A 27,060-nucleotide genomic window follows, 5' to 3' on the forward strand; every position below is an offset into this window, starting at 1 on the left:
CTGGAGTATTGTGTGCAGTTTTGGTCCCCTAATCTGAGGAAAGACATCCTTGCCATAGAGGGAGTTCAAAGAAGGTTCACCAGATTGATTCCTGGGATGGCAGGACTTTCATATGAAGAAAGACTGGATGACTGGGCTTGTACTCGTTGGAATTTAGAAGATTGAGGGGGGATCTGATTGAAACGTATAAGATCCTAAAGGGATTGGACAGGCTAGATGCAGGAAGATTGTTCCCCATGTTGGGGAAGTCCAAAACGAGGGGCCACAGTTTGAGGATAGAGGGGAAGCCTTTTAGGACCGAGATTAGGAAAAACTTCTTCACACAGAGAGTGGTGAATCTGTGGAATTCTCTGCCACAGGAAACAGTTGAGGCCAGTTCCAGTTCATTGGCTATATTTAAGAGGGAGTTAGATATGGCCCTTGTGGCTACGGGGGTCAGGGGGTATGGAGGGAAGGCTGGGGTGGGGTTCTGAGTTGGATGATCAGCCATGATCATAATAAATGGCGGTGCAGGCTCGAAGGGCCGAATGGCCTACTCCTGCACCTATTTTCTATGTTTCTATGTTTCTATGTAAAATACTTACTTAGTTCTTCCACCATTTCATGGTCCCCCATTATTACCTCTCCAGCATCATTTTCCAGCAGTCCAACATCCACTCTTGCCTCTCTTTTACACTTTATGTATCTGAAGAAACTTTTGGTATCGTCTTTTATATTATTGTCTAACTTACTTCCATTTCCCATCTTTATCTTCTTTTTAGTTGCCTTCTGTTGGTATTTGAAAGCTTCCCAATCCCCTAACTTCCCATTAATTTTTGCTCTATTATATGCCCTCTGCTTGACTTTTATGTTGGCTTTGACTTCTTTTGTTACCCACGATTGTGTCATCTTGCCTTTAGAATACTTCTTCCTCTTTGGGGTGATATATCCTGTGTCTTTCAAATTGCTTCCAGAAATTCCAGCCATTGCTTCTCTGTTGTCATCCCTGCCGGTGCACTTTTCCAATCAACTCTGGCCAACTCCTTTCTCCTGCCTCTGTAATTCCCTTTATTCCACCTGTAATGCTGATACATCTGTTTTTAGCTTCCCCTTCTCAAAATTAATGGTGAATTCTATCATATTATGACCACTGGCCCCAAGGGGTTCTCTTATCTTAAGCTCTCTAACCAATTCCAGATCATTGCACAACACCCAATCCAGAACAGCTGATCCCTGAGAGGGTTCAACCATGAGCTGCTCTAAAAAGCCAACTTGTAGGCATTGTAGAAATTCCCCTTCCTGGGATCCAGGAGCAGCCTAATTTTCCCAATCTACCTGCATATTGAAATCCCCCATGACTATTATAACATTGCCCTTTTGGCATGCATTTTCTATTTCCCGTTGTAATTTGTAGACCACATCCTTATTACTCTTTGGAGGTCTGTATATAACTCCTATCAGGGTCTTTTTACCCTTGCAGTTCCTTAGCTCTATCCACAATGATTCATCACCTTTCGATCCTATGTCATCTTTTTCTAATGATTTGATTTCATTTTTTTGCCAACAGAGCAACACCACCCCCTCTGCCTTCCTGCCTTTTCTTTTGATACAATGTATATTCTTGGACATTAAGCTCCCACCTATAATCTCCTTTCCTCCTTGATTCAGTGATGCCTACAACATCATGCCTGCCAATCTCTAACTGTGCTACAAGTTCATCTAGCTTATTCTGTATACTGCGTGCATTCAAATACAAGACCTTCAATCCTTATTCACCCTTTTCGATTTTGTCCACCTTTTATGTTTCAACTCACCGTGTTGACTGTAATTTTGCCCTGTCAACAGCCTCCTCTTGCTAGGAGCCTCACCATACATAATCTCTGTCTGTAACCCAACTACCTCATCCTCAGCACTATCACTCCGGTTCCCATCCCCCTGCCCAATTAGTCTAAACCCTCCCGAACAACTCTAACAAACAGGGATATTGGTCCCCCTTGGCTTCAGCTGTAACCCGTCCCATTTGTATGGGTGCTACCTTCCCCAGGAGAGATTCCATTGATCCAGAAATCTGAACCCCTGCCCCCTGCACCAGTACCTCAGTCATGCATTCACCTGCCAAATCATCCTGTTCTTACCCTCACTGGCTTGTGGCACAGGCAGCAATCCAGAGATTTCTACCCTGGAAGTTCCTGTTTTTTGGCTTTCTACCTAGATCCCTAAGGTCTCCCTTCAGGATATCCTCACCTTGTCTAACTATGTTGATGGTACCAATATGTACTACAACTTCTGGCTCTTGAGAATGCCATGGACCCAATCCAAGGCATCTCTGATCCTGGCACCAGGGAGGCAACAGACCATCCAGCTGTCTCTATCGTGCCCACAGACCTCGTCTCTGTTCCTCTGGCTAAGGAATCTCCTATCAACATTACAGTCCACTTCACCTCTCTGCTCTTCTGAGCCACAGCACCAGACTCAGTGCCAGAGACCCGGTCACTGTGGCTCTCCTCTGGTAGGTCATCCCCCTCAATAGTATCGAAAGTTATACACTTATTACTGGGGGGAGTGCCCACAGGTGTACTCTGCAATGGCTGTGTATTTCCTGACAGACACCCAATCACCTGTCCTCTGCATCCTAGGGGTGACTACCTCCCTGTAGCTCCTGTCTATCATCTCCTCATTCTCCCATATGAGTCAAAGATCATCGAGCTGCAGCTCCAGTTCCTTAATATGTTCTCTCAGGAGCTGCAACTCAGTGCACCTGGTATGGAGTCCTCCAATCTCCCAGACATCCCACATTCCACACACAGCGTACAAAACATTGCTCTTACTGGGAGCCATTCCTACTAATCTACTATGCCCTAACAGATGAGGAATGAACAGAGAGAGGAGAGAGGAGAGAAAGAAACTTACAAGACATTTTACCTCACCCAAATCTGATCTCGCCTAAGCCTGGTGAGACAAAACCAATCTAAACACCAGCACACTCTAAGTGAATGGCTGCTCTGCTTGAATTTGTATTATTGTTATTGGCCCTTTTTAATGAATCTCTCTTGCTGATTTGAATCCTTCTTGCTGATTCAGTGACAATTCAGATCGTTCAGAGTGGGAATGGAATAGAGAATTAAAGAGACAGGCAATGGGAAGCTCTCGGTAACTGAACAAAGAGATCACCCAACATGCATTTGGTTTATCCAGGGCAGAGGAGACTACATTGTAAATACTGAATGTAAGACACCACATCTGATGCACAAGTAAATTACTGTTTCACCTATTGCATTCCCAGATGGTGGGAAGGGGAGGATGGACCCGAAGACCAGGGTGTTACAAAGGAACTTTCCCACAGAATTGTAGGAGTGATCTTAAGCTTCCTGTTGCTGCTGTCCCTTTAATTCTGAATCCCATTTACATTCTGATCTGTGGGCTCCTGCATTGTTAGGACAAGGGCTTAAGCAAGCCCTTGCATCTGATCACATTGCAGCCATCTGCATTCAATACAGAATTTTGTAATTTCAGGTAACTTGGTCTTACACTATTGGGATCAGAATTGGCCATTTCTAGCTGGCATCCTTCTGTTCGGTTTCTGTCCATCCATTAGTAAAGCTTGCCCTGTTAGACAAGTCCTTCAACCTTTCTGTTCGCAACAAACAACTCAGGAAAAAATTGTGTTTCTAGTCTCCTGTCAACACACCCTATCTGAGATATTCCTTCTGATGTACCCATCCTTCCCCCACTCTCTCTGCAAGCAAAAACAAACCTGTTCTCTCCCTTTCCCACCTTCGTCCAAGGGTTCTGTACCTGAAGTTTCAACTGTTACATATGTATGTCAGCTCTTCTTCTCTGGATGTACCCGCACTGCCCCCAAAAGGCAGCATCCAGCTCAGAGAGCGTATGGAAGAGGAAGTGTGGGTTTGAGTATCAAACAAGCGAGCAGTGTTGTGAGTGCCTTGTAAAGCAGCATTGTAAGGCTCCAGGCAGACATGGTGGGCCAAATGGCAACCGATTGCATTCCAATTCTTTACAACCCTGGTACAGCTCTCACACTCCCCCTCACCCTTTTGGATACATAACAAACCACAATTTCTAATTGCTGTTCTTGGACCCTAGCTTTCAAAGTCTGCCTCTACATTTTGAATTATTGACTGCCATTCCTTGATTGACTCACATCTGTAGAATTTATTGATTCTTCTTTTTGTTTTACCTTCAGCACTTCCTAAACATATTCACTCCGTAACTGCACCTGTTCCCAGTTTCCTTGCTGCACAATTCTGCTCTTCATCGGGACATTTTTCACAGTTTATAACACCTGTCAACAATTTGCCTCCAATTCTATTATATGACCAACAGCACTTCCCAGGTAAAATCTGACACTATGTCTGAGAGCAAGAAGGCCAGTAATCAAAAGCTTGGTCAAAGTTTCAAGGAACGTCTTAGAAGAAGAGAAAGAGAGGCATTGACAGGGTTTCAGAAGGGATCTCCAGAGCATTGGCCAGGGCAATTGAAGGCACATTCACCATTGCCCGAAAGATTCAATTCAGAAGAGTGCAAGAAGGCAGAGTAACATTGCTAAATAGATCTAAGAAGGCAGTGAAGGAGATGGCAAGGAAGATGTGGGAGTATAAGAAGAGACATTTTAGGGATGTAGGAATTAAAACCAGAAGGAATTTAACAGCAGGTTGTTGCTGGAGCATTGGCCAGTATAGGACAACAAGCAAAAGGCAAGTATGACCAGGACTTGGAGTGGGTGAAAGTGCAACTAGCAGAGTCTTGTTTAATTATATCATATGTACTGAAATACAGTGAAACTTTTCTGTGTGCCACCTAGATGGATCAAGCCATATGTAAATACATTGAGGAAGTTGAAAGAAAACAGAATGTGGAATATAGTGTTGCAGTCACAGAGAAAGTGTAGTGCAGGCAGACAAATGAAGTCTATATGACCCTAGGGCATAGGAGCAGAATTAGTCCATTTAGCCCATCGCTTCTGTTCCACCATTCCATCATACCTAATTTATTATCCCACTCAACCCCATTCTCCTGCCTTCCCCCTATAATCTTTGATGCCCTTACTAATTAACTTCCTATCAATCTATCAACAAACAAGAGAAAATCTGCAAATGGTGGAAATCCAAGCAATACACACAAAGTGCTGGAGGAACTCAGCAGGCCAGGCAGAATCTAGGAAAAGAGTGCAGTCAACGTTTTGAAGCCCGACACGTCAACTGTACTCTCTTCTGAGATGCTGCCTGGCCTGCTGAGTTCCTCCAGCAATTTGTGTGTGTTGCTATCAATCTATCAACCTCTGCTTTAAATATATCCAATGACTTATCCTCCATACCCATCTGCAGCAATGAGTTCCTCAGATTCACCACCCTCTGGCTAAAGAAATTCTTCCTCGTCACTGTTCTAAAGGGATTTCCCTCTATTCTGGGACTGTGTTCTCTAGTCCTAGGTTCCCCCACCATAGGAAGCATTCTTTCTACATCTACTCTATCTAGGCCTTTCAATATTCAAAAGATTTCATTGAGAACCCCATCGTATTTCTAAACTTCAGTGAGTATAGGCTCAAAGCCATCAAATGCTCCTCATATGTTAACCTTTCTATTCTTGGGATCATTCTCATGAACCTCCTCAGGACCGTCTCCAATCCCATCACATCCTTCTGACCAATGTCTTATAAAGCCTCAGCATTACATCTTTGGTTTCATATTCTAGTCCTCTCAAAATGAACAGTAACATTGCATTTACCTTCCTTACCACCGACTCTACCTGCAAGTTAACATTTAGAGAATCCTGCACAAGGACTTTCAAGTTCCTTTGCTCCTCTGATTTCTGAATTTTCTACCCATATATTAGACTCATGATTGGTCAGGGCATGAAGAGATACAGGAAGAAGTCAGGAGATTGGAGCTGAGAGGAAAATTCGATCAGCCATGATGAAATAGCAAAGCAGACTCATTGAACCTAATTCTGCTCCTATGTCATACAGTCTTATATAAAATAGTCTATGCTTTTAGTTCTTCTCCCAAAGTGCATGACCATATACTTCCTTACACTATATTCCATCTGCCACTTCTTTGTCCATTCTCAGAATCTGTCAAAGACCTTCTGCAGAATTCCTGCTTCCTCAAATACCTGCTCCTCCATCTATCTTTGCATCATTTGCAAACTTGGCCACAAAGCCATCAATTCCATCATCCAAATCATTGACATATAACATGAAAAGAAGCAGTCCCAATACTGACCCCTCTGGAACATGACCAGTCTCCAACAGCCAATCAGAAAAGTCTCCCTTTATTCCTACTCTTTGCCTCCTTCCAATCAGCCAATTCTTTATCCATGCTGGTATCTTTCCTGTAATACCATGGGCACTTAACTTGTTTAGCAGCCTCATTAATGGCACCTCGTCAAAGGCAATCTGAAAATCCAATTAAACAACATCCATTGTCTCTCCTTTGTCTATCCTGTTGGTTATTTCTTCAAAGAATTCCAACAGATTTGTCAAATAAGATTACCCCTTAAGGAAACAATGCTGACTACATCCTATTTTATCATGTGCCTCCAAGTACCCACAAACCTCTTCCTTAGTAATAAACTCCAACATCTTTCCAACCACTGAAGTCAGGCTAACTGGCCAATAATTTCCTGTGTTTTGCCTCCCTCCCTTCTTAAAGTTTATATTTGCTATTTTCTAGTTCTCTGGAACCATTCCAGAATCTAGTGGTTCATGACATATCACTGCTAATGCCTTCACAATCCCTTCAGCTACCTCTTTCAGACCCTGGGATATAGTGCATTTGGTTCAGGTGACCTATCTACCTTCAGACTTTTCAGCTTCCCCAAGCACCTTCTCCTCAGTAATAGCAATGACACTTACTTCTGCTAAAGACACTCTTGAGCTTCTGGCATACTGCTGGTGTCTTCCACAGTGAAGGCTAATGCAAGATACATACTGAGTTTGTCCACCATTTTCTTGTTCCCCATTACGACCTCTCCAGCATCATTTTCCAGCAGTCCATATCCACTTTTATCTTTCTTTTACTTTTTTATATATAAGGGCCTCGTGAGCTAGATTGAGAGATGAAGAGTTTGTGATCACCTTTTAGCATCGCAGAGGACCATGCAAGAGTCTGATACTGGGATAGGAACTGTCCTTGAGTTTGGTGGTTTTGTGCTCTTGGGCGTTTATATGTTCTGTCCAACAGGAGATGGGAGAAGAGCGAATCACCAGGGTGCAAAGGGTCCTTGGCAATAATGGCTGCTTGCCCAAAGCAGTGGGTAGAGTAGACAGAGTCAATGGAGCGCAGACTGGTTGGTGTGATAGATGTTCAAGTAGAGTAGCTGAGAGGAGCAGGTTGGGAGGCTCCTAAAATGGTGACACAAATGGGCTGATGGGTATACCTGAAATCTGGTACAGACTTGATGGGCCAGATGGCCTCATTCTCTTTTAGAAGAAAATACGTGAATATGGTTTCCGTGATTAACTAACTCACTTCACAGTCTTACAATGCATGTATTTAAATTGCTTGTGCTTTTGTTTAGGTCCCTCCATCACTATCTTCGCACCTCTGACAGTACAACCCCTTTACTTTCCCCAGTCTGCTTTAGCCACAGCCAGACACACAGAAAACTTCAATTTCCTCTCCAGAATGTTCTGCTTGCCCACAGTATGTCACTTCAAACCCCGTGTAAAGCCCACCTCGTCTCCAAACCTTATCTATCCTAAAATATTTTTCTTTGATGACATTATGTGTTGATTTATTTTGTTCTCCTAAATCTCCGGGAGTATGTTACTTTGTTAAAGCAAAGAATATAAAGCCACTACCTCTGTTCACTATCTGTTCATTTGTGTTAGAGATTCAGTCTTAGGTGAAATTAATGATTTTACCCAAAATTCCAGAGCATTAAGTTTGAAAATGCTCTTTTTTTTACTCAAACATATTGGCATATTACCAAACATTAATTCTGACTTAAACATGCTTAATACAGCACAAGCAATACCCATCAAAGTTGCTGGTGAACGCAGCAGGCCAAGCAGCGTCTGTAGGAAGAGGTGCAGTCGACGTTTCAGGCCGAGACCCTTCGTCAGGACTAACTGAAGGAAGAGTGAGTAAGGGATTTGAAAGTTGGAGGGGGAGGGGGAGATCCAAAATGATAGGAGAAGACAGGATGGGGAGGGATAGAGCCAAGAGCTGGACAGCTGATTGGCAAAAGGGGATACAAGAGGATCATGGGACAGGAGGTCCGGGGAGAAAGACAAATGGGGGGGGGTGACCCAGAGGATGGGCAAGAGGTATATTCAGAGGGACAGAGGGAGAAAAAGGAGAGTGAGAGAAAGAATGTGTGCATAAAAATAAGTAACAGATGGGGTACGAGGGGGAGGTGGGGCCTTAGCGGAAGTTAGAGAAGTCGATGTTCATGCCATCAGGTTGGAGGCTACCCAGACGGAATATAAGGTGTTGTTCCTCCAACCTGAATGTGGCTTCATCTTTACAGTAGAGGAGGCCGTGGATAGACATGTCAGAATGGGAATGGGATGTGGAATTAAAATGTGTGGCCACTGGGAGATCCTGCTTTCTCTGGCGGACAGAGCGTAGATGTTCAGCAAAGCGGTCTCCCAGTCTGCGTCGGATCTCGCCAATATATAAAAGGCCACATCGGGAGCACCGGACGCAGTATATCACCCCAGTCGACTCACAGGTGAAGTGTTGCCTCACCTGGAAGGACTGTTTGGGGCCCTGAATGGTGGTAAGGGAGGAAGTGTAAGGGCATGTGTAGCACTTGTTCCGCTTACACGGATAAGTGCCAGGAGGGAGATCGGTGGGGAGGGATGGGGGGGGTCAAATGGACAAGGGAGTTGCGTAGGGAACGATCCCTGCGGAATGCAGGGGGGGGGAAGGGAAAGATGTGCTTAGTGGTGGGATCCCATTGGAGGTGGCGGAAATTACGGAGAATAATATGTTGGACCCGGAGGCTGGTGGGGTGGTAGGTGAGGACCAGGGGAACCCTATTCCTAGTGGGGTGGCGGGAGGATGGAGTGAGAGCAGATGTACGTGAAATGGGGGAGATGCATTTAAGAGCAGAGTTGATAGTGGGGGAAGGGAAGCCCCTTTCTTTAAAAAAGGAAGACATCTCCCTCATCCTAGAATGAAAAGCCTCATCCTGAGAGCAGATGCGGCGGAGACGGAGGAATTGCGAGAAGGGGATGGCGTTTTTGCAAGAGACAGGGTGAGAAGAGGAATAGTCCAGATAGCTGTGAGAGTCAGTAGGCTTATAGTAGACATCAGTGGATAAGCTGTCTCCAGAGACAGAGACAGAAAGATCTAGAAAGGGGAGGGAGGTGTCGGAAATGGACCAGGTAAACTTGAGGGCAGGGTGTGAAAGTTGGAGGCAAAGTTAATAAAGTCAACGAGTTCTGCATGCGTGCAGGAAGCAGCGCCAATGCAGTCGTCGATGTAGCGAAGGAAAAGTGGGGGACAGATACCAGAATAGGCACGGAACATAGATTGTTCCACAAAGCCAACAAAAAGGCAGGCATAGCTAGGACCTTTATGGGTGCCCATAACTACACCTTTAGTTTGGAGCAAGTGGGAGGAGCCAAAGGAGAAATTATTAAGAGTAAGGACTAATTCCGCTAGACGGAGCAGAGTGGTGGTAGAGGGGAACTGATTAGGTCTGGAATCCAAAAAGAAGCGTAGAGCTTTGAAACCATCCTGATGGGGGATGGAAGTATGTAAGGACTGGACATCCATGGTGAAAATAAAGCAGTGGGGGCCAGGGAACTTAAAATCATCGAAAAGTTCAAGAGCGTGAGAAGTGTCACGAACATAGGTCGGAAGGGATTGAACAAGGGGGGATAAAACCGTGTCGAGGTATGCAGAAACGAGTTCGGTGGGGCAGGAGCAAGCTGAGACAATAGGTCGGCCAGGACAGGCAGATTTGTGGATCTTGGGTAGGAGGTAGAAACGGGAAGTGCGGGGTGTGGGAACTATAAGGTTGGTAGCAGTGGATGGGAGATCCCCTGAGCGGATATTGTCGGTGATGGTGTGGGAGACAATGGCCTGGTGCTCCTTAGTGGGGTCACGATCGAGGGGTAAATAAGAGGAGGTATCTGCGAGTTGTCGCTGTGCCTCGGCAAGGTAGAGGTCAGTATGCCAGACTACAACAGAACCCCCCTTATCGGCGGGTTTAATAATAAGGTTAGGATTAGTGCGGAGGGAGTGGAGAGCAGAGCGTTCCGAAGGAGTGAGGTTGGAATGGGGACAAGGTGCGATGAAGTCGAGACAGTTGATGTTCCGTCGGCAATTAGTGATAAAGAGATCTAGAGCAGGCAGAAGACCAGAGCAGGGTGTCCATGAAGAAGAGGAGGGTTGAAGACGGGAGAAGGGGTCATCGGTGGGGGTGGAAGAGTCCTTGCCGAAGAAGTAGGCTCAGAGACGGAGACGGCAGAAGAAAAGTTCCGCATCATGGCGAACACGGAACTCGCTGAGGTGTGGGCGAAGGGGGACAAACGTGAGGCCCTTACTGAGAACAGAGCGTTCTGCCTCCGACAGTTGAAGGTCGGAGGGGATGGTAAAGACCCGGCACGGATGAGAACTGGGATCAGAGGGGGGCGGGGGGGAGGCTGGGGGTGTCAATGGAGAGGGGAGGGTTGGGGTGGGAGGAAGATGGAGCCTCTGAGGGCCCAGGAGTTCACGGATGAGAGCTGGGATCAGAGGGGGGAGGGGGGAGGCATTTAACTCTGCTCTTAAACGCATCTCCCCCATTTCACGTACATCTGCTCTCACTCCATCCTCCCGCCACCCCACTAGGAATAGGGTTCCCCTGGTCCTCACCTACCACCCCACCAGCCTCCGGGTCCAACATATTATTCTCCGTAATTTCCGCCACCTCCAACGGGATCCCACCACTAAGCATATCTTTCCCTCCCCCCCCCTTCTGCATTCCGCAGGGATCGCTCCCTACGCAACTCCCTTGTCCATTCGTCCCCCCCATCCCTCCCCACTGATCTCCCTCCTGGCACCTATCCGTGTAAGAGGAACAAGTGCTACACATGCCCTTACACTTCCTCCCTTACCACCATTCAGGGCCCCAAACAGTCCTTCCAGGTGAGGCAACACTTCACCTGTGAGTCGACTGGGGTGATATACTGCGTCCGGTGCTCCCGATGTGGCCTTTTATATATTGGCGAGACCCGACGCAGACTGGGAGACCGCTTTGCTGAACATCTACGCTCTGTCCGCCAGAGAAAGCAGGATCTCCCAGTGGCCACACATTTTAATTCCACATCCCATTCCCATTCTGACATGTCTATCCACGGCCTCCTCTACTGTAAAGATGAAGCCACACTCAGGTTGGAGGAACAACACCTTATATTCCGTCTGGGTAGCCTCCAACCTGATGGCATGAACATCGACTTCTCTAACTTCCACTAAGGCCCCACCTCCCCTCGTACCCCATCTGTTACTTATTTTTATGCACACATTCTTTCTCTCACTCTCCTTTTTCTCCTTCTGTCCCTCTGAATATACCTCTTGCCCATCCTCTGGGTTCCCCCCCCCCTTGTCTTTCTTCCCGGACCTCCTGTCCCATGATCCTCTCGTATCCCTTTTGCCTATCACCTGTCCAGCTCTCGGCTCTATCCCTCCCCCTCCTGTCTTCTCCTATCATTTTGGATCTCCCCCTCCCCCTCCAACTTTCAAATCCCTTACCCACTCTTCCTTCAGTTAGTCCTGATGAAGGGTCTCGGCCTGAAACGTCGACTGTACCTCTTCCTAGAGATGCTGCCTGGCCTGCTGCGTTCACCAGCAACTTTGATGTGTGTTGCTTGAATTTCCAGCATCTGCAGAATTCCTGTTGTTTGCGTTTAATACAGCACAACTTTGAATAGATTATTATTAAATAAATTGCTTCATGCAAATTAAGGGGAGTCTATCAAAACAAAACATCTTCCATTTTAATCAGTGCCAACATGTGAACACATTGTATTTAAATAACTAAATTGGTTTTTAAAATAACTACTCCAAAATACTTTCTCATTGGACTGCACAGTTCTGTGGTGAAGTTAAAATATTCCTATCCATCTCTTTCCACCTGAAGTGTGTCTCGGTTAACATTTGGAGCTGAAGACCCCATTGGTAATTAATTCACCTAACAGAGGCTTGCTTCTGGACCTATCTTTATAGAAGTAGAAACTGAAAATCCACATAATATACTACCAGCAAAACTGGGGAAATGGACCAATGTAAATGTTACAGGCAAGAGTAGACTTTGGGCCCAAGTGTTGAAAAATTGGTTGGAGAGGGGCAATTCACAAATCATTTGACTGACACTAGAAGCATAAAGCAGCACAGTGGATCAAAACTAAATGCTCATGCATGCTTAGATCTTAAGATACAGTAAATTGCACAGAAGGACAAAGGGTGTAACAGTTCACAGAACCTGCAGAAAGAGGAACTGGCCTATAAACTTTGAGAAATATAGATTTCAAGATAATTAGGATACAGGGGAACCATTGTTTTGGTTATTTTGTCCAATACTAATTATCAATGTAACATACATCACATTGTTAAAGAATCTGATGGGCCTTGAAACAGTTCAAAAGCAAAATACTGCAGATATTGGCAATCAATGCTGGGTGCTCCTTTGTTTGTGATATTTTGTGATATATATCACAAACAAGGGATATATACAAATGAAAATGTAGATGGACAGTACTGCTAGGAGCATTGATGTACATAGAGGTCTTGTGGTACAAGTCCATAGCTCCTTAAAGCAGCAACACTAGTGGATAAAGTGGCAAACAAGGCTGCTACTGTGTGGTAACTGGAATCTCCGGAGCAGTTGGCCCCGAAATCCTCGGATTTTGCGTGTTTCAGCGGCCAGGGCGAGGTCGAAGGCGCTCGGCAGAGGATGACGCTCGGGAGGCTGTATCAGAGGGGCTGATCGGAAGCTCGAAGTTTTCAGACGGATGGACTCAGTGTCGGCTGTTGTTGGCTGCTCCTAAGGCTTCGGCAAGTTGACTGTGCCTGGAGGTTTATGGCAGGGAGTTTCTCCCTTTTGCTACCTGCTATCGGGGACTCAGGAGTCGATCGACTCGGGGACTTCTGAGACTTTATTTACTGTGCCCATGGTTTGTTCTTCATCAAATTATGGTATCGCTTTGCACTGCTGTAACTATATGTTATAATTATGTGGTTCTGTCAGTGTTAGTCTTTGGTTTGTTCTGTTTTCTGTGATATCACTCCGGAGAAACATTGTATCACTTCTTAACGCATGTATGCATTTCTAAATGACAATAAAAGAGGACTGAGTGTTCTCATAATCTAAAAAAAAATGACTTGCACACTTTCTTCATTTGGGAATAGAATTCAGAAAGTCATGATGCAGCTGTAGAAAACTGCTTGGGCCACATTCAGAGCATTTTGTGCAGTTCTGGCCACTATATTATAGGAGGGATATGAAATCTATGCAGATGATGTAGAGGGCTTCATGAGGATTATGCCTGAATTAGAAAGCTAGGAGAGGTTAGATAAACTTTGATTGTTTTCTTTTCCGGAACATTGGACATTGAGAGTGACCTGATAGAAGTAGTATAGAAAATCATGAGAGATCATCGATAGTCTTATCCCTGGGGTTAAGTACTAGAGAGCATAGATTTAAGGTGAGAGGGGAAAAGTTTAAAGGAGATGTGTGAGGTGAGTTTATTATGTACTGAGAGTGTGGTAGCCGCCAGGGGATGGTAGAAGCAGATGTGATAACAATGTTTCAGAGGCATTCATACAGACAGATGGACAAGCAGTGAATTGCGGGATACAGGTCATGTGCAGGCGGATGGGCTGAGTTAAATTGGCTTCACGGTTGGCTCAGACATGATGGGTGAAATATTCCTGTGCAGCATGGTTTTAGCCTTTAGAGTTTATGTTCTAATAGAACAACCGCCCTGGGAAAGAATTAGTCTGCTGCCCAGTGAAGAAGCTCAAGTACATTTTTTTTCCACTTTGCTTGAATGGTTCAGTCAAATTACTGAGACCCCTCCCCCAGTGAAAAGACTTTATGCCTTCATTTCTTTCTGACCTTCCATGGAAACGAAGCTATGCCTCTTTTCTTGGCTTTGCCTCAGTACCTTTGCTTCTCAAGCTTTCACTAAAGACATTCTCTGCCCTTTGAGTGAGAAACCAGATAATTATGTATAGTTTCTTTTTACTTAAGCTGCACAATAGTCCTGGATTCAGAAAAGGAAAAAGAAAGCAATAAAAAAAATTTCTCCAAAAAAGCGGGGCAGAGGAGTGAGAGACAACAGTCAAGAAAGGACTTAATTGCCCACAAGGTAAACAGTCGGAGATCAGTGGTGTAGAAAGACATCAAAAATAAACTGAGAAGCATGGATCTGATACAGCAAAGGACATGCTATCTGGAATAACACAGGGGAATTGAGGCATTTGTAATTTGTGAGGAATACTCTGGAATATTAGCTATGAAAAATTCAGAACTAGGAGTTAAAAATTTCAGGCCAGAAGAAACAAGACCAGGAATTGTACTGTGGCGGGAGGTTGTAGATGGGGTTCTGACAACTTTGGGGCTCTCCTAGCAGAGTAATCCAAGACACCAATCAAACAGCAATCAAGAGACAGCTTCTCTATTGTGGAAGCTGTGCTCAGGGGAAGATTGGGGGCAGACTGAGGGGAGAAGTGGTAAGAAGATGGAGTTGAGAATCAGAGGAGAGAGGACACAGTTTCACTAAGGTTCTCAGCTGAATTTGAGAGGTTTTTTTATGTAGCGGTGTCAAAGACCATGGAGCAGATTTGAGTAAATGTGAGGTTCAGAGTTACAGAGAATAATTACAGATCCTGGCATCTTCATGCTGCTTATTACTGCAGAGAGGAACATAGAATGAAAGGCTGTCCCAGTTGGACACACCCCTGACCCCATCAAGAATTCACCTTAGGCCCCTCCAACTTCACAATCCCTCCCCGAGTCTCAGAAGTCTTCTTCTCTCCCTGTACTGTGCTGGCCCAAAGGCTCCCCTATCAGCTCACTCACCATGTCTGTGTCAGACACTGGACCAAAGCTTGTGACGTAGATGTCCGTTTTCACTTCCGTCACACTTTCTGTTAAAAGTAAAGGAGGAAGAATATGAAGGCAAAATGTAACAGTTAAACTTCTCACCTCATTAACGTTAAAAAATAATCAGGCTACATGAGTCATTCATTCAATTCTACTCCAGCCTACAGAAATGTAACCAGCCTGTTATCTTATCTAAACACAAGAGATTCTGCAGATAGGTGTCCAAAATTACAGAGCATTGAGTTTGATAAGGTTACATTTTTTATTCAAGAAGTATTGGCCTATTACCAAACATTAAAACTGTCTTAGAACATAGAACATAGAACAGTACAGCACAGTACAGGCCCTTCGGTCCACAATGTTGTGCCGACCCTCAAACCCTGCCTCCCATATAAGCCCCCACCTTAAATTCCTCTGTATACCTGTCTACTAGTCTCTTAAACTTCACTAGTGTATCTGCCTCCACCATTGTCTCAGGCAGTGCATTCCACGCACCAACCACTCTCTGAGCAAAAAATCTTCCTCTAATATCCCCCTTGAACTTCCCAGCCCTTACCTTAAAGCCATGCCCTCTTGTATTGAGCAGTGGTGCCCTGGAGAAGAGGCGCTGGCTATCCACTCTACCTATTCCTCTTATTATCTTGTACACCTCTAAACCTGCTTAATCCAGAAGAGCTTTAAATATTTTATTAAATAAATTGTATCATGCACATTAAGGGGAGTCAAAATCCTATAAGTGGAAATGACAAAGAGCTGAAGAAGAAGGAATCTAATGGGAGAGGACAATGGACCATGGAAGAAAGAGAAGAAAGAAGGGAACCAGAGGGCGTGATGGGCTGATGAGTAGAAGAGAAGAGTTGAGAAGGCAACCAGAATGGGGAATGGAAAAAGAGAGAAGGAGAGAGAGGGGAGAAAATACCGGAAGTTAGAGAAGTCAATGTTCATGCCATCAGGTGAAGGATACCCAGACGGAATATGAGTTATTGCTCTTCCAACCTGAACCTCCTCCCCCATTCAGTGCCCCAAACAGCACTTCCAGGTCAGGTGACTCTTCATCAGTGAGTCTGTTGGAGTTATCTGTTGTATCTATTGTCTATTGTCTATCTCATGTTGTTGTGTGGCCTCTTCTGTATCATCCTCATTTTGACAGTAGAGAACGTCATGGACAGTCATGTCAGAATGTGAATGGGACATTGAATTGAAATATGTAGCCGTTGGGAGATCCTGCCTTTTGTGGTGAACAGAAAAGAAGTGTTCGGAAGTCCATCAGGTCTCACCAGCGTAGAAGAAGCCACACAGCAGCAGCAGATACAATAGATGATCCGAACAGACTCAGTAATGAAGTGTCATCTCAGCTGGAAGTGCTGTTTGGGGCCCTGTATGGTGCTGAGGGAGGTGGTGTAGGGGCAAGTGTAGCACTCGACATGCTCACAGGGATAAGTTCCAGGAGGGAGATCAGTGGGGAGGACTGAGTTGGCAATGGAGTCACCTCCCTCTATTTTCCCTCTTCCATCCCTTTCTTCCATGGTCTGCTGTCCTCTCCTATTAGATTCCTTCTTCAGCCTTTTACCTCTTCCACCTATCACCTCTGAGCTTCTTACTTCAAACCCCTCCCAATCACCTATCACCTCAGCTTGAACCCTCACCTCCCCCCCCCCCAACCTTCTTATTCTGGCTTCATCTCCCTTCCTCTGCAGTCTTGACAGAGGCCTTCAGCTTGAAATGTTAACTGCTCATTCTGCTCATTAATGCTGAGCTCCTCCAGCATTTTGTCTGTGTTACCTAATCGTGGTGGTCGCAGCAGGGTCAGACTGGGCTTCTAATCTTAATGTTTGATTGCAAATCTGACTCCAGATCAAAACCATTCTCTTATTACAGCATGTATCCTAATGATAGTTCCCGAACTATGAATCATTATACTGAGGCAGAACATTGTCATTGAGAGCAAAATGGATATTGCTTTAGTTACATGTTAAACACTGTTGTCTTATATTATCACAGCTCTCTTATTGTGTAACCTGTAGTATACTAGCATGGCCGGCTTCTTACGTAATGTGTCCCTATCACTACAATTAGCTTTTTCTCATATTTCCTTCCAACATTTCAGCTGTGCCATCTCGCTGAATAATTCCATTCCCTATTAATTTTCCTTCCATCCTATTCTCCCACATCTCCATCAACTTGCTCATGGCTCTACTGCTCAGTTACAATAGACAATGCTCAATTAATCTACAAACCGACACAACTTCAGCATGAAGGAGGAAACCAAAATACTCATACAGAGGGAAAACATGCGGACTCCAAACTGAGGTCAGACATACAGAATCCACATAGAGTTCAGAACCTGCAGACTCCACACTGAGAGCATCTGAAGTCAGAACATGCAGACTCCACATAGAGTTCAGAACCTGCGGACTCCACACTGAGAGCACCTGAGGTCAGAACATGCAGACTCCACAGTGAGGTCAGAACATGCAGACTCCACACTGAGAGCACCTGAAGTCAGAACATGCAGACTCCACACTGAGAGCACCTGAAGTCAGAACATGCGGACTCCACAGAGAGAGCATTTGAGGTCAGAACATGCGGACTCCACAGGGAGAGCATCTGAGGTCAGAACATGCAGACTCCACAGAGAGAGCATCTGAGGTCAGAACATGTAGACTCCACACAGAGAGCAGCTGAGACCAGAACATGCAGACTTCACATGAAGCAGAGTGCACGTGAGTTTAGGATCAATCCCGGGTCACTGGTGTTATGTTTTGTAACTCCAAAACATAAAACTAATTGAAAGAAAAACAAGGGAGCCCGAGAGATGCGTGTAAACTTCATTTTTACTTTTAGTGAGGCATGTGCATATGACGTGGTGGTGTGATGACGTATGCCATTCACGTACTTTTACTTATAACCCGTAATGAAATATATAACAATGAATGTTTAATCAAACGATATTACTCAAATATTACTGAAATATTAAATACACAAAAACTGGCACTACGGAGCAGTCGCTCTGCAGGATGAATCGCTGTGCAATCCTCAATATGCAAGGAGGTAAGAGGGACCAGCGGACTGGTAGGAATGCAGAGTCGAGGTTACAATTCAATGAGCTGTGACTGTATCAAATGGCAGAGCTGGTATAGGGGACCAAATGGCCTGGTCCTAAGTCACTGTCATGAAATTTGCTGTTCTGCAGCAGGGGTACAGTGCAAGATATAGGCATTAATTAGAAGAAAACAAATGGTGCAATGAAGAATAATGAGGTAACGTTGCTCACAGGCCATTCAGAAATGTAATTGCAGACGGGAAGAAGCTGTTCCTAAATTGTTGCATCAACATTTCCTCAAGCAGTTCATTCCATATAAATATCATCTTCTGTATGAAAAAGTTGCCGAGCAGGTTCCTATTAAAACACCTCCCTCTCACCTTAACCATATGTCATCTCGATTTCCCACCCCTGAGGCTGCTAAACAGTTCCAAATGGAACTGCTGGCATTGACCATTAGTTAGAATGCAACCTGGGACCTGCATGCAGGTGGTCAGTGGCAGGTGCTGTCTTACTGAGAACCACCTGTCACACCCTGAGTCAGGGTAGGTCAACCACAGGGCCTGAGACCCCATCACATTCAGTGGCTAAATTAGCCCTGCACTCAAGGAGCAAAGGTCGGAGTAGGCAATTTTCTTCATTTATTTCTGTTCCGTTTAATATTTCTGTGTGTATTTTGTGCTTTTAAAGTATTTAATTTATTTTGTAAACCATATTAATTTTTAATTTTCTTTAAAGTTTAATTCAGAGTTAATATTTTTTTAATGTTGGACTAATAAAGCACTCTCATAACATTGGCAGTTGGTGATACCAAGAATTGGAATTTTTTTCTGGCTGTCTTGGGCAATGAAAGCTCAGCCACAATGAGGCCAGATGAATAGAATCTGGGATACTCAGGAAATTAAGGTGGGGCCTATCAAAAACATAGTGAAGGCAGTTCTTTAGAGGATAGGAGAATACGAGGTTACATCATCATTATACACGATTTCTTGGGGGTCTTGATGGGCTGTAAGGTTGGAGTACAATTCTCCTGGCAGGAGAGCTTACATCCAGGGTTTAAGCTCTCAGAATTATGGATTGGTGGGCAGAGGGGGTTGTGAGTTGGCATTCAGAACTAAGACATCCCCTCAGTTCTAAGTCCTTCATGTCTATGCACTCATTTTCCTTCTAAGTACAGTAGCTTGCTTTTATTGTTTGCACGATTTGTGTTTTTATCCCTCTCTCTGTGCATTGGGTGTTTGTTAATCTTTTTTTAAATATATTCCTTTGAGTTTCTGGTTTTGCGGCTGCCTGTAAGGCGATGAATCTCAAGGTTGTATAAGGTATACATACCTTGATAATAAATGTACTTGAACTTTGATCATGCAGTCATTGGAGAATCTTTGGAATACTCTACCCAGAGAGGCCACGGAGCCTCAGACATTAGATTTATTCAAAGAAGGTATTTGTAGGTTTCTGAAGGAATCAGTGGGTGAGGGGATAAGGCAGGAAAGCAGCAATGAGGTAAAAGATCAGCCCTGATCTTGCTGAATGGGAGAATAAGTTTGCAGAGCCAGATGGCCAACATCTTCCTACTTACTATGCTCTTATTCCATGTGGAGAACCCACCCATGTTCACAAAATCATTCTAACCAGCCAATGTCAGGGCACTGATTTTGCTGCCCCATTGACAGAAAAGATGTACAAAAACTGGTCATAACAGGTAGGAATCTTCCCCAGAATCCTCAGCATTGATTCCGGGCCCTATCCGTTCTCATGGTGTGAGGTCAGAGAGAACGAGGCAAACCTCCACCTGATTACCACCTATCATCATCTCTCCTCTGATTGGTACAAGTCCACGTTCCACATCAGTAAATGCACAACAGACCATAAACCAGGTTGCGGTTAGCTAAATGGGTTCAGTAACACATTACTGACTATGCTGGCCAAGCCCTGAGGAATTTAACTGCCCAAGTGGGTTTACTGTAGAAGGGATAAAAACATTTGGTTTTGATCTCACAGTCGAGGTGCATCAAGACAATATTGGTAGAGGTAGCCACCTCACAAAGAGAAACACATCTTCACAATGAGGACACCCTCTACCATATTGTATGACACTATGTTTTGAACTAATCTGACAGCTTACTAAGGATATCCAGGCTGTTTGTCCCTCTACAGCTGCTGCCTGTCCTGCTGAGTCTATCCATCAGGCTTTATTGCTAGACATTTCCTTTGGCCCATGACCAGCCCCATAGCTTCTGACATGGCACTGATCACTGAATGCACACACTAAAACCAAAACAAAGTGGATTGCCATAAAGCCTTGCAATGATTGGCCAGCTGTTTGAGTTAGAAATGGCAAAGTAACTGGCTGATTTAGATCCCTGTCAAGAACGGAATGTGCAATTGGCTACTATTTTCCCATGCAATGATCTGACCTTCACAAATGCTGAGCTTCAACTGATTTAACTCAAACAGACAAGGATTTTTAACGAAGTCCTTCATGGTAGGCTGATCTAGAAGGTTAGGTCCAAAGGAATACAGAGAAAGTAGATGAAAAATTGGATTGGAGGTAAGAAGGAGAGGGTGCTGATTGAAGGTTGGTTCTTGGAATAGAGGATGGTGACTAGAGTTGTGCCAGAGGTTTGGTGTTGGGAATATTGTTATTCATTATTTATATAAATGGTTTGGACGGACGCCAGTGTTCCGAGGTGAGGAGCTGGAGATGTAATACTGTGAGGTCCATCAGAAGTTGCTTCACATCCAGGAGGTTGGCGTCCATTCCTCAGCAAATGCATCGCGTGGATCCATAAATCTTAGGGCAGACATGACTAACCAGGTCTTCCTTCACTTCAGACCCTGCTGGAGTTCTGGCAGCAGGGTTAGTCTTGCTGAGGATCATCACTAGGATCCTGAGCCTGGGTAGATTTGCCACAGGACCTGAGTCCCTGTCATTTTCAATGGGTAATATAGCTCTGCAGCCAATCACCTTCACATTGTAAGCCAGAGCCTACCTGAGCCAGTTCTGATGGTTTTCTGGACCCTCAAGGTCTGAGAAGTGTGTTTTCAGAGCACTCATATTTTATCCAAAGACATGTTTAATTCTGGTTCTCTCCCCACACATGGTCTGTTGAGAACTTCGATATTCTCTGCTTCTAGTCTCAGGCTTCTAGCATCTGCACAGCATTTCTCTTCTACTCCAAGAGGAGACTTTATTAGTGTCAGCTTTGTCTTTGAAATACTCAGCTTCTAGAGAGCACACAGATTTTCTTTTCTACTCTGCACTTTTATCTATTGTAAAACTCCACCAAATGACATCACCTGCAGAGTAGTATTCAACATTTTGTTTTCCATAGTTCAATCTCACTACACTACACATCCTTCTTTGCTATCAGCTCTCACTGACCCCTTTACCCCAGTCTGTGCTCTTTAAAAGGGCCAACACTCCAACTGCATCTTTTGTCTTAAAACAGTGGCATGTGATCTACCATAGAGTGAAACAGCTAAGTAAAACTCCTGAGTGCCTGGTCTGCCTTGCCCACAGAAATCAATGTTATAGTCACTTCCAACACTAGAATCATTCTTCATCAGTCTGTTAATTTTTCTCTGATGCCTGTGATTACTTCCCACTATTTCTCTCTCTTCAGTGCCACATCTATTCATAAAGTAGTAACTCCTCAATAGCTGGAACGCACACTTTAAGAGCTGACTGCATTACTTACATCAGCCATGTTACAATGCAACAATAGCATAAACTGCAACATGACAGTTGGGCTCTAACTCTATCAGTCTAAAACTGTTGCTCTGCACCAGAATTCCAGGAACCATGCTGAACCCATTGCTTCCAAATTCTACCCTGCCCTTAAATGCACTTGCTGCATTTATGACTCCTTTCCTTCCTTGATCTCTCTGTCTCCATCTTTTGCCTCCACCACATTTGTTCCCAGGATGAGATTTTCCTTTCCAGGAGATCAGAGATGTCATCCTTCTTCAAAAACGAGGGTTTCCCTTCCTCTACCATTGATGTTGCCCTCACCTGTACTTCCTCCATTTCCTGGACGTCCACGCTCACCCCATCTTCCTGAACAGGGATAGAGTTCCTCTTGTTCTTACCTACCACTCTACGAGCCTCCACATTCAACACAACATTCTCCACAACTTGCACTATTCCTACAGGACCCTGCCACCAAAGACCTCATCTTGATCTATACTTCAAACAGCGCTGACTTTGACTTTGGGAAATACAAGAGTGGTGACATTATCATCAACAGCCCTGTTCGTGAGAATTAATCACCGATCTTTGTGTAAGTGCTGACGATAACTGTTGCTAAAATTTCATCAACAACTCTATTGTTCCTCCCCTGGAAGTCGTTAAGTCTACATTAGCTTAACATGACCTGACACACCAGTTGCTGGACTCCCATGATAACAAGTCTACACATTTCAGGATTTAAGGCTTTGTGTTAAATCATGACTTTGATACATTTATGTGTTTCTTGAACCAGCTTGCACAACCCAAATCACTACCTCAGTAGAGCAATACAATGCACCATAGCAGATTTTTTGGGGTCTAATTGTGTTCTCGTATAATTTTGTCATTTATTTTACGATTTTTCTGTGACTGCTGTGTATCAGATGCAATGTGCCTATAAAGCCTCTACAAGCACATTGCACCTGTGCACTTATGTACTTGTGCAGATGACAATAAGCTCGACTTCGAGTTGAGATAATGAAAACATAAGTGTAAAACGTAGCAGTCAGGATGGCTGTGTTTACAGTAGAAGGTAGACAGCACCGCCGTCTTAAATTGTATCTCTTTCAATGCATGTAGTTTAATAGGTAAGACATACAAATGAAGGTGTGTATTCTCTTGAGGGTTTTGGATATTGTTAGCTATGTCAGAAACGTGGCTAAGAGACTGGCAGCTCAGTGTTCTGGTTCCAATGCTTTAGGCATGACGGAAGAACAGGTAAGATTGGAGGAGGTGTTGCCCTTCTGATAAGGGAAGTCATAACAGGATATTCTTGAGGGCTCATATAACGAGGACATTTGGGTACAACCTAGAAATAAGAAGGCCATGCTAATCTTGGTAGGGCTATATTATAGACCCCAAAAGTCAGCAGCAACTTCAGGATGAAATGCAATGAGAAGTTGGTCATGACTAGACTGGACTCCTGCCTCAAAAAGGATCTGGACCCACTGCAATTTGCCTATTGCCACCATCAGTAAATAGCAGATGCAATCTCGATGGCTCTTCACACGGCTTTAGACCACCTGGACAATATAGACACGTATGTCAAACTGCAGTTCATCAACCACAGCTCAGTGTTTAACACCATTCCCACAATTCTGATTGATAAGTTACAGAACCTGGGCCTCTGTACCTCCCTCTGCAATTGGATCCTCGACATCCTAACCGGAAGACCACAATCTGTGTGGATTGGTGATAACATGTCCTCCTCGCTGACATTTAACACTGGTGCACCTCAGGGGCGTGTGCTTAGCCCACTGCTCTACTCTCTCTATATCTATGACTGTGTGAACCTCTTGTATCTTCCTTGGTCAACAAACTTGAATGCCTCTGATCTGGCTCCAGCAGACAGCAGATCTCATCGTTAATCCAGGGCTTCTGATTGGGGAAGAATCTGAAAGATTTTGTGGGGCTTCACTTATCTACAACTATTTTAATAAATTCTGTTACAACTATGGTGCGTTCATTCAGATCCGCAGCTAAGTCCTCGAATACAGCCCAGTTCACTGACTTGAAGCATACCTGCAAGACACTCCTCTGCTTCTGTGAGCACCTCTTTGTTGTACTCATCTCTGGAGCTTTGCTCTTTAGCTTCTGCCTGTATGCAGGTAGGTGAAGGGCAGCCAAATGATCTGAGTTACCAAAATGCAGTCTGGGCATGGAACAGCAGGCATTCCTTACAACAGTGGTGTAGTATGTTGGGATCTCTGGTGCTACAGGTTATATGCTGATGATAATTGGGCAGTGTCCTGAGGCTGTGTCCTCTGGTCCCAGACTCTCTTGCTATTGGAAACATCCTCTCCATGTCTATGCTTCTAATACTTTGTAGGGTTTTTTTTGTATCTCGCCCCCACATTCTTCTGAACTCCAGTGAGTACAGGCCCAGAGCCATTAAATGCTCCTGATACGGTAAGCATTTCATTCCCGCGATCATTCTCCTAGACCACCTCTGGACTATCTCCAAAGCCATAACATCCGTCCCTATACATGGGGCCCAAAACTGTTCATGACACAACTTTGCTCTGCCTCCACAATAGCCAGGATCTTCTGGTGGCTACCCATTTCAATTTGAATTTGCATTCCCATACTGACACTTATGTCCATGATCTCCGCTACTGCTTTGATGAGACCAAGCTCAGATTGGAGGAACACCACCTCACATTCCTACAGGCTAGCCTCCAATCTGGTGGCTTAAACATAGATTTCTCCAATTTTAGTAATTAGTCCCTCTGCTCCCTTATCTCCTTTTCCATTCCCCTTTTGATTCCATTCACCTTTCCATCAACTCCCTCTGGTTCCCCTCATCCTTCCTTTTTTTCCACGGTCCATTGAACTTCCCTATTTGATTCCTTCATATTTACTCTTTTAAATCTTCTACCTGTCACTTCCTAGCTTCTCACTTCAATAGGTTTCAATAGGTACATTTAATGTCAGAGAAATGTATATAATATACATCCTGAAATTCTTTTTCTTCGCAAACATCCACGAAAACAGAGGAGTGCCCCCAAAGAATGAAGGACAGTTAAATGTTCGAAACCCAAAGCCCCCCCAACTGCTCCCCCCACACATAAGCAGCAGCAAAGCAACGATCCCCCTCCCCAACCAGCAAAAAAGCATCGGCACTCCCCACCGAGCACTCAAGTGTGTAGCAAAGCATCAGTAAAGACTCAGACTTGCAGTATCCCAAAGACTACTTGTTCACCCAGTATTCAACACACCACAGGCTCTCTCTCTCCCTAATAAGGGAAAAAGAGATGTCCCCAATTCACAGCGAGAGGGGAGACATAACAAAGCAACTCGCTGATCTATGGTGTTAAAAGTCTGTTGCGTCACTTTTTCCGAACTCTTTGCCCAAAACACTCTGGCCCCTGGGCAGACAGCCAGCTCGCTGCTTTCGATCTACCGTGTACTCCAACGACACATCAGGCGCAGCACCGGCCTTGAATAAGCCCGTTTCCAGAGCCACGAAAATCCGGCACCCTGAAGGCACACTAGTCTTCCAGGCCGCATCCTTAGCATATCGTAAAGCAGCCGGTTGTGAGGTAAGAGTAGGTTCCATTTCAGCAAAGAACCAAAGTCATATTGTAACTCCAGGTCATGGTCTTCAAAAGAATTTTGAAAGGTGTACCATATAGCCTACTGTATAGTATGGGACTGTTTTATATTGTAGTAACACGTTATTGAGCATGCGTTATTAGGTGCGTATTGATCTGTATATGCCTGTTTAGTTCGGGTTCTGTAAGTAAAAACTGTATTCTGTAAGTATGTTAACATAGCTCCAGTCTCTAGTATTTTTATTAATGATATTGTTGTGTAAACGGTCACATACACAACAAATTGGCGACGAGGTTAATGAACCTGCATCGTATTGGAACACCATGTTTTAATTGATAACAGCACTCAGAAGAGGCAGGGTGAGGCCGCGAGTCTGAAAAGAAGCGGGAGTTCAGCCGGAGTCAGGAACATCGGGAGACCGAAAGACACAGTTGGAGCCGCCCCGCATCCAGGCCAGACCACAGCCGGCGCTGAAACCCAGGGCTGAGGGTCTGCCTGCCTCCGAAAGGAGATAAAAAAAAAGGAGCGACACACGTATCTAGCCAGAGTACTCTTGCGACGCTAGTAAAAAAAAAGGTCACGTGAGTCAAAAAGAAAACAAGGGACCGGGGTTAAATTCACAAGGGTCTGGGGCTAAATTGACATAAAAAGGATAAATTAACACAACAAAGATGGCGTTAATTGGAGCCATTACACCATTTGATAGTGGCATTGAAAAATAGAGTTATATTGTGATACTAACTACGTTAATGAAGAAGAGAAAGCCAGCATCTTACTTAAGGTTGATTTAAACTTGTGTGTACTAGATTGCGCCGTAGCCTACACAAGTGGGCTACGCTGTTGTGAGCATTTATACTTGTGCGTTGGTGTGTCTGCGTCGCGCTGCAATTCACCACCAAAACACTAGTTGGTGGTGGGGTTTCTATGCCACTGTGTTGAGTTTCTTCGTGTTGAAACTCAACATGAAGAAACTCAAACTTCAAACAATGGCGACTGAAACTGAAGGAGGGTGAATTTTTTGCGCTTGTCCGGCCACTGAGAGACATGGATGAGGAAATGCATTTCAAATATTTTCGGACGTCGGCAGGTAGATTTGATGATTTGGTTCATCGTCTCCAACCATTAATATCGCATCAGTGTACGCACAGTATACTCAGAGACTGGCAATCACCATTTGAGTTTTAGCTTCAGGTGGAAGTCAACAGGCTGTAGCAGCTAGCTACAAACTGGCATCAAGCACAGGGTCCTCCATAATTTCGGAGGTCTGTAAAGCTTTATGGAAAGCATTGCAGCCAGAGTTCCTTCCCTGCCCTTCAGTCGCCCAATGGCAAGCTATTGCAGCATAGGAGGAAATGCGATGCTACCAAGCGGACCATACACAGTTGCGATCTGCGTCGCTGCGACACGTAGTCACATTTTGACAGAGGTGCACGTTAGGCTATGGTGTAGGATTTGCGTAGAGTACAGCGTAGGGTGCGCTGCTACGCCGTACCTATGACGTACATCTGACGCACAAGTATAAATCAGCCTTTAGGCTATGTCCACATTAGACCGGATAAGTCCTTACCCGAAGCTTTTTCTCTTTGTTTTGACCCTCCGTCTACACTGAAACAGCGTTTTCCTCCCCTGAAAATGGAGCTTTTCAAAAACACTCTCCAGGGTGAATAAATCTGAAAACACCTAATGGCCA

At 44.6% G+C, this 27,060-nt stretch overlaps 1 protein-coding gene across 2 annotated transcripts in view; it reads right to left on the reverse strand.

The window, feature by feature from the left end:
* The window catches only part of LOC134352930 (gamma-aminobutyric acid receptor subunit alpha-3-like), a 351,194-nt gene that overhangs the window by 161,346 nt on the left and 162,788 nt on the right, over window positions 1-27,060 (reverse strand). For both annotated transcript variants that reach the window (XM_063060567.1, XM_063060565.1), the window contains exon 4: window positions 15,019-15,086. In XM_063060567.1, coding sequence (XP_062916637.1) covers window positions 15,019-15,086 — 68 coding nt within the window. The remainder of the gene's footprint in view (window positions 1-15,018; window positions 15,087-27,060) is intronic.

This window comes from Mobula hypostoma, chromosome 10 (genome assembly GCF_963921235.1).
Source record: "Mobula hypostoma chromosome 10, sMobHyp1.1, whole genome shotgun sequence".
NCBI lineage: Eukaryota > Metazoa > Chordata > Chondrichthyes > Myliobatiformes > Myliobatidae > Mobula > Mobula hypostoma.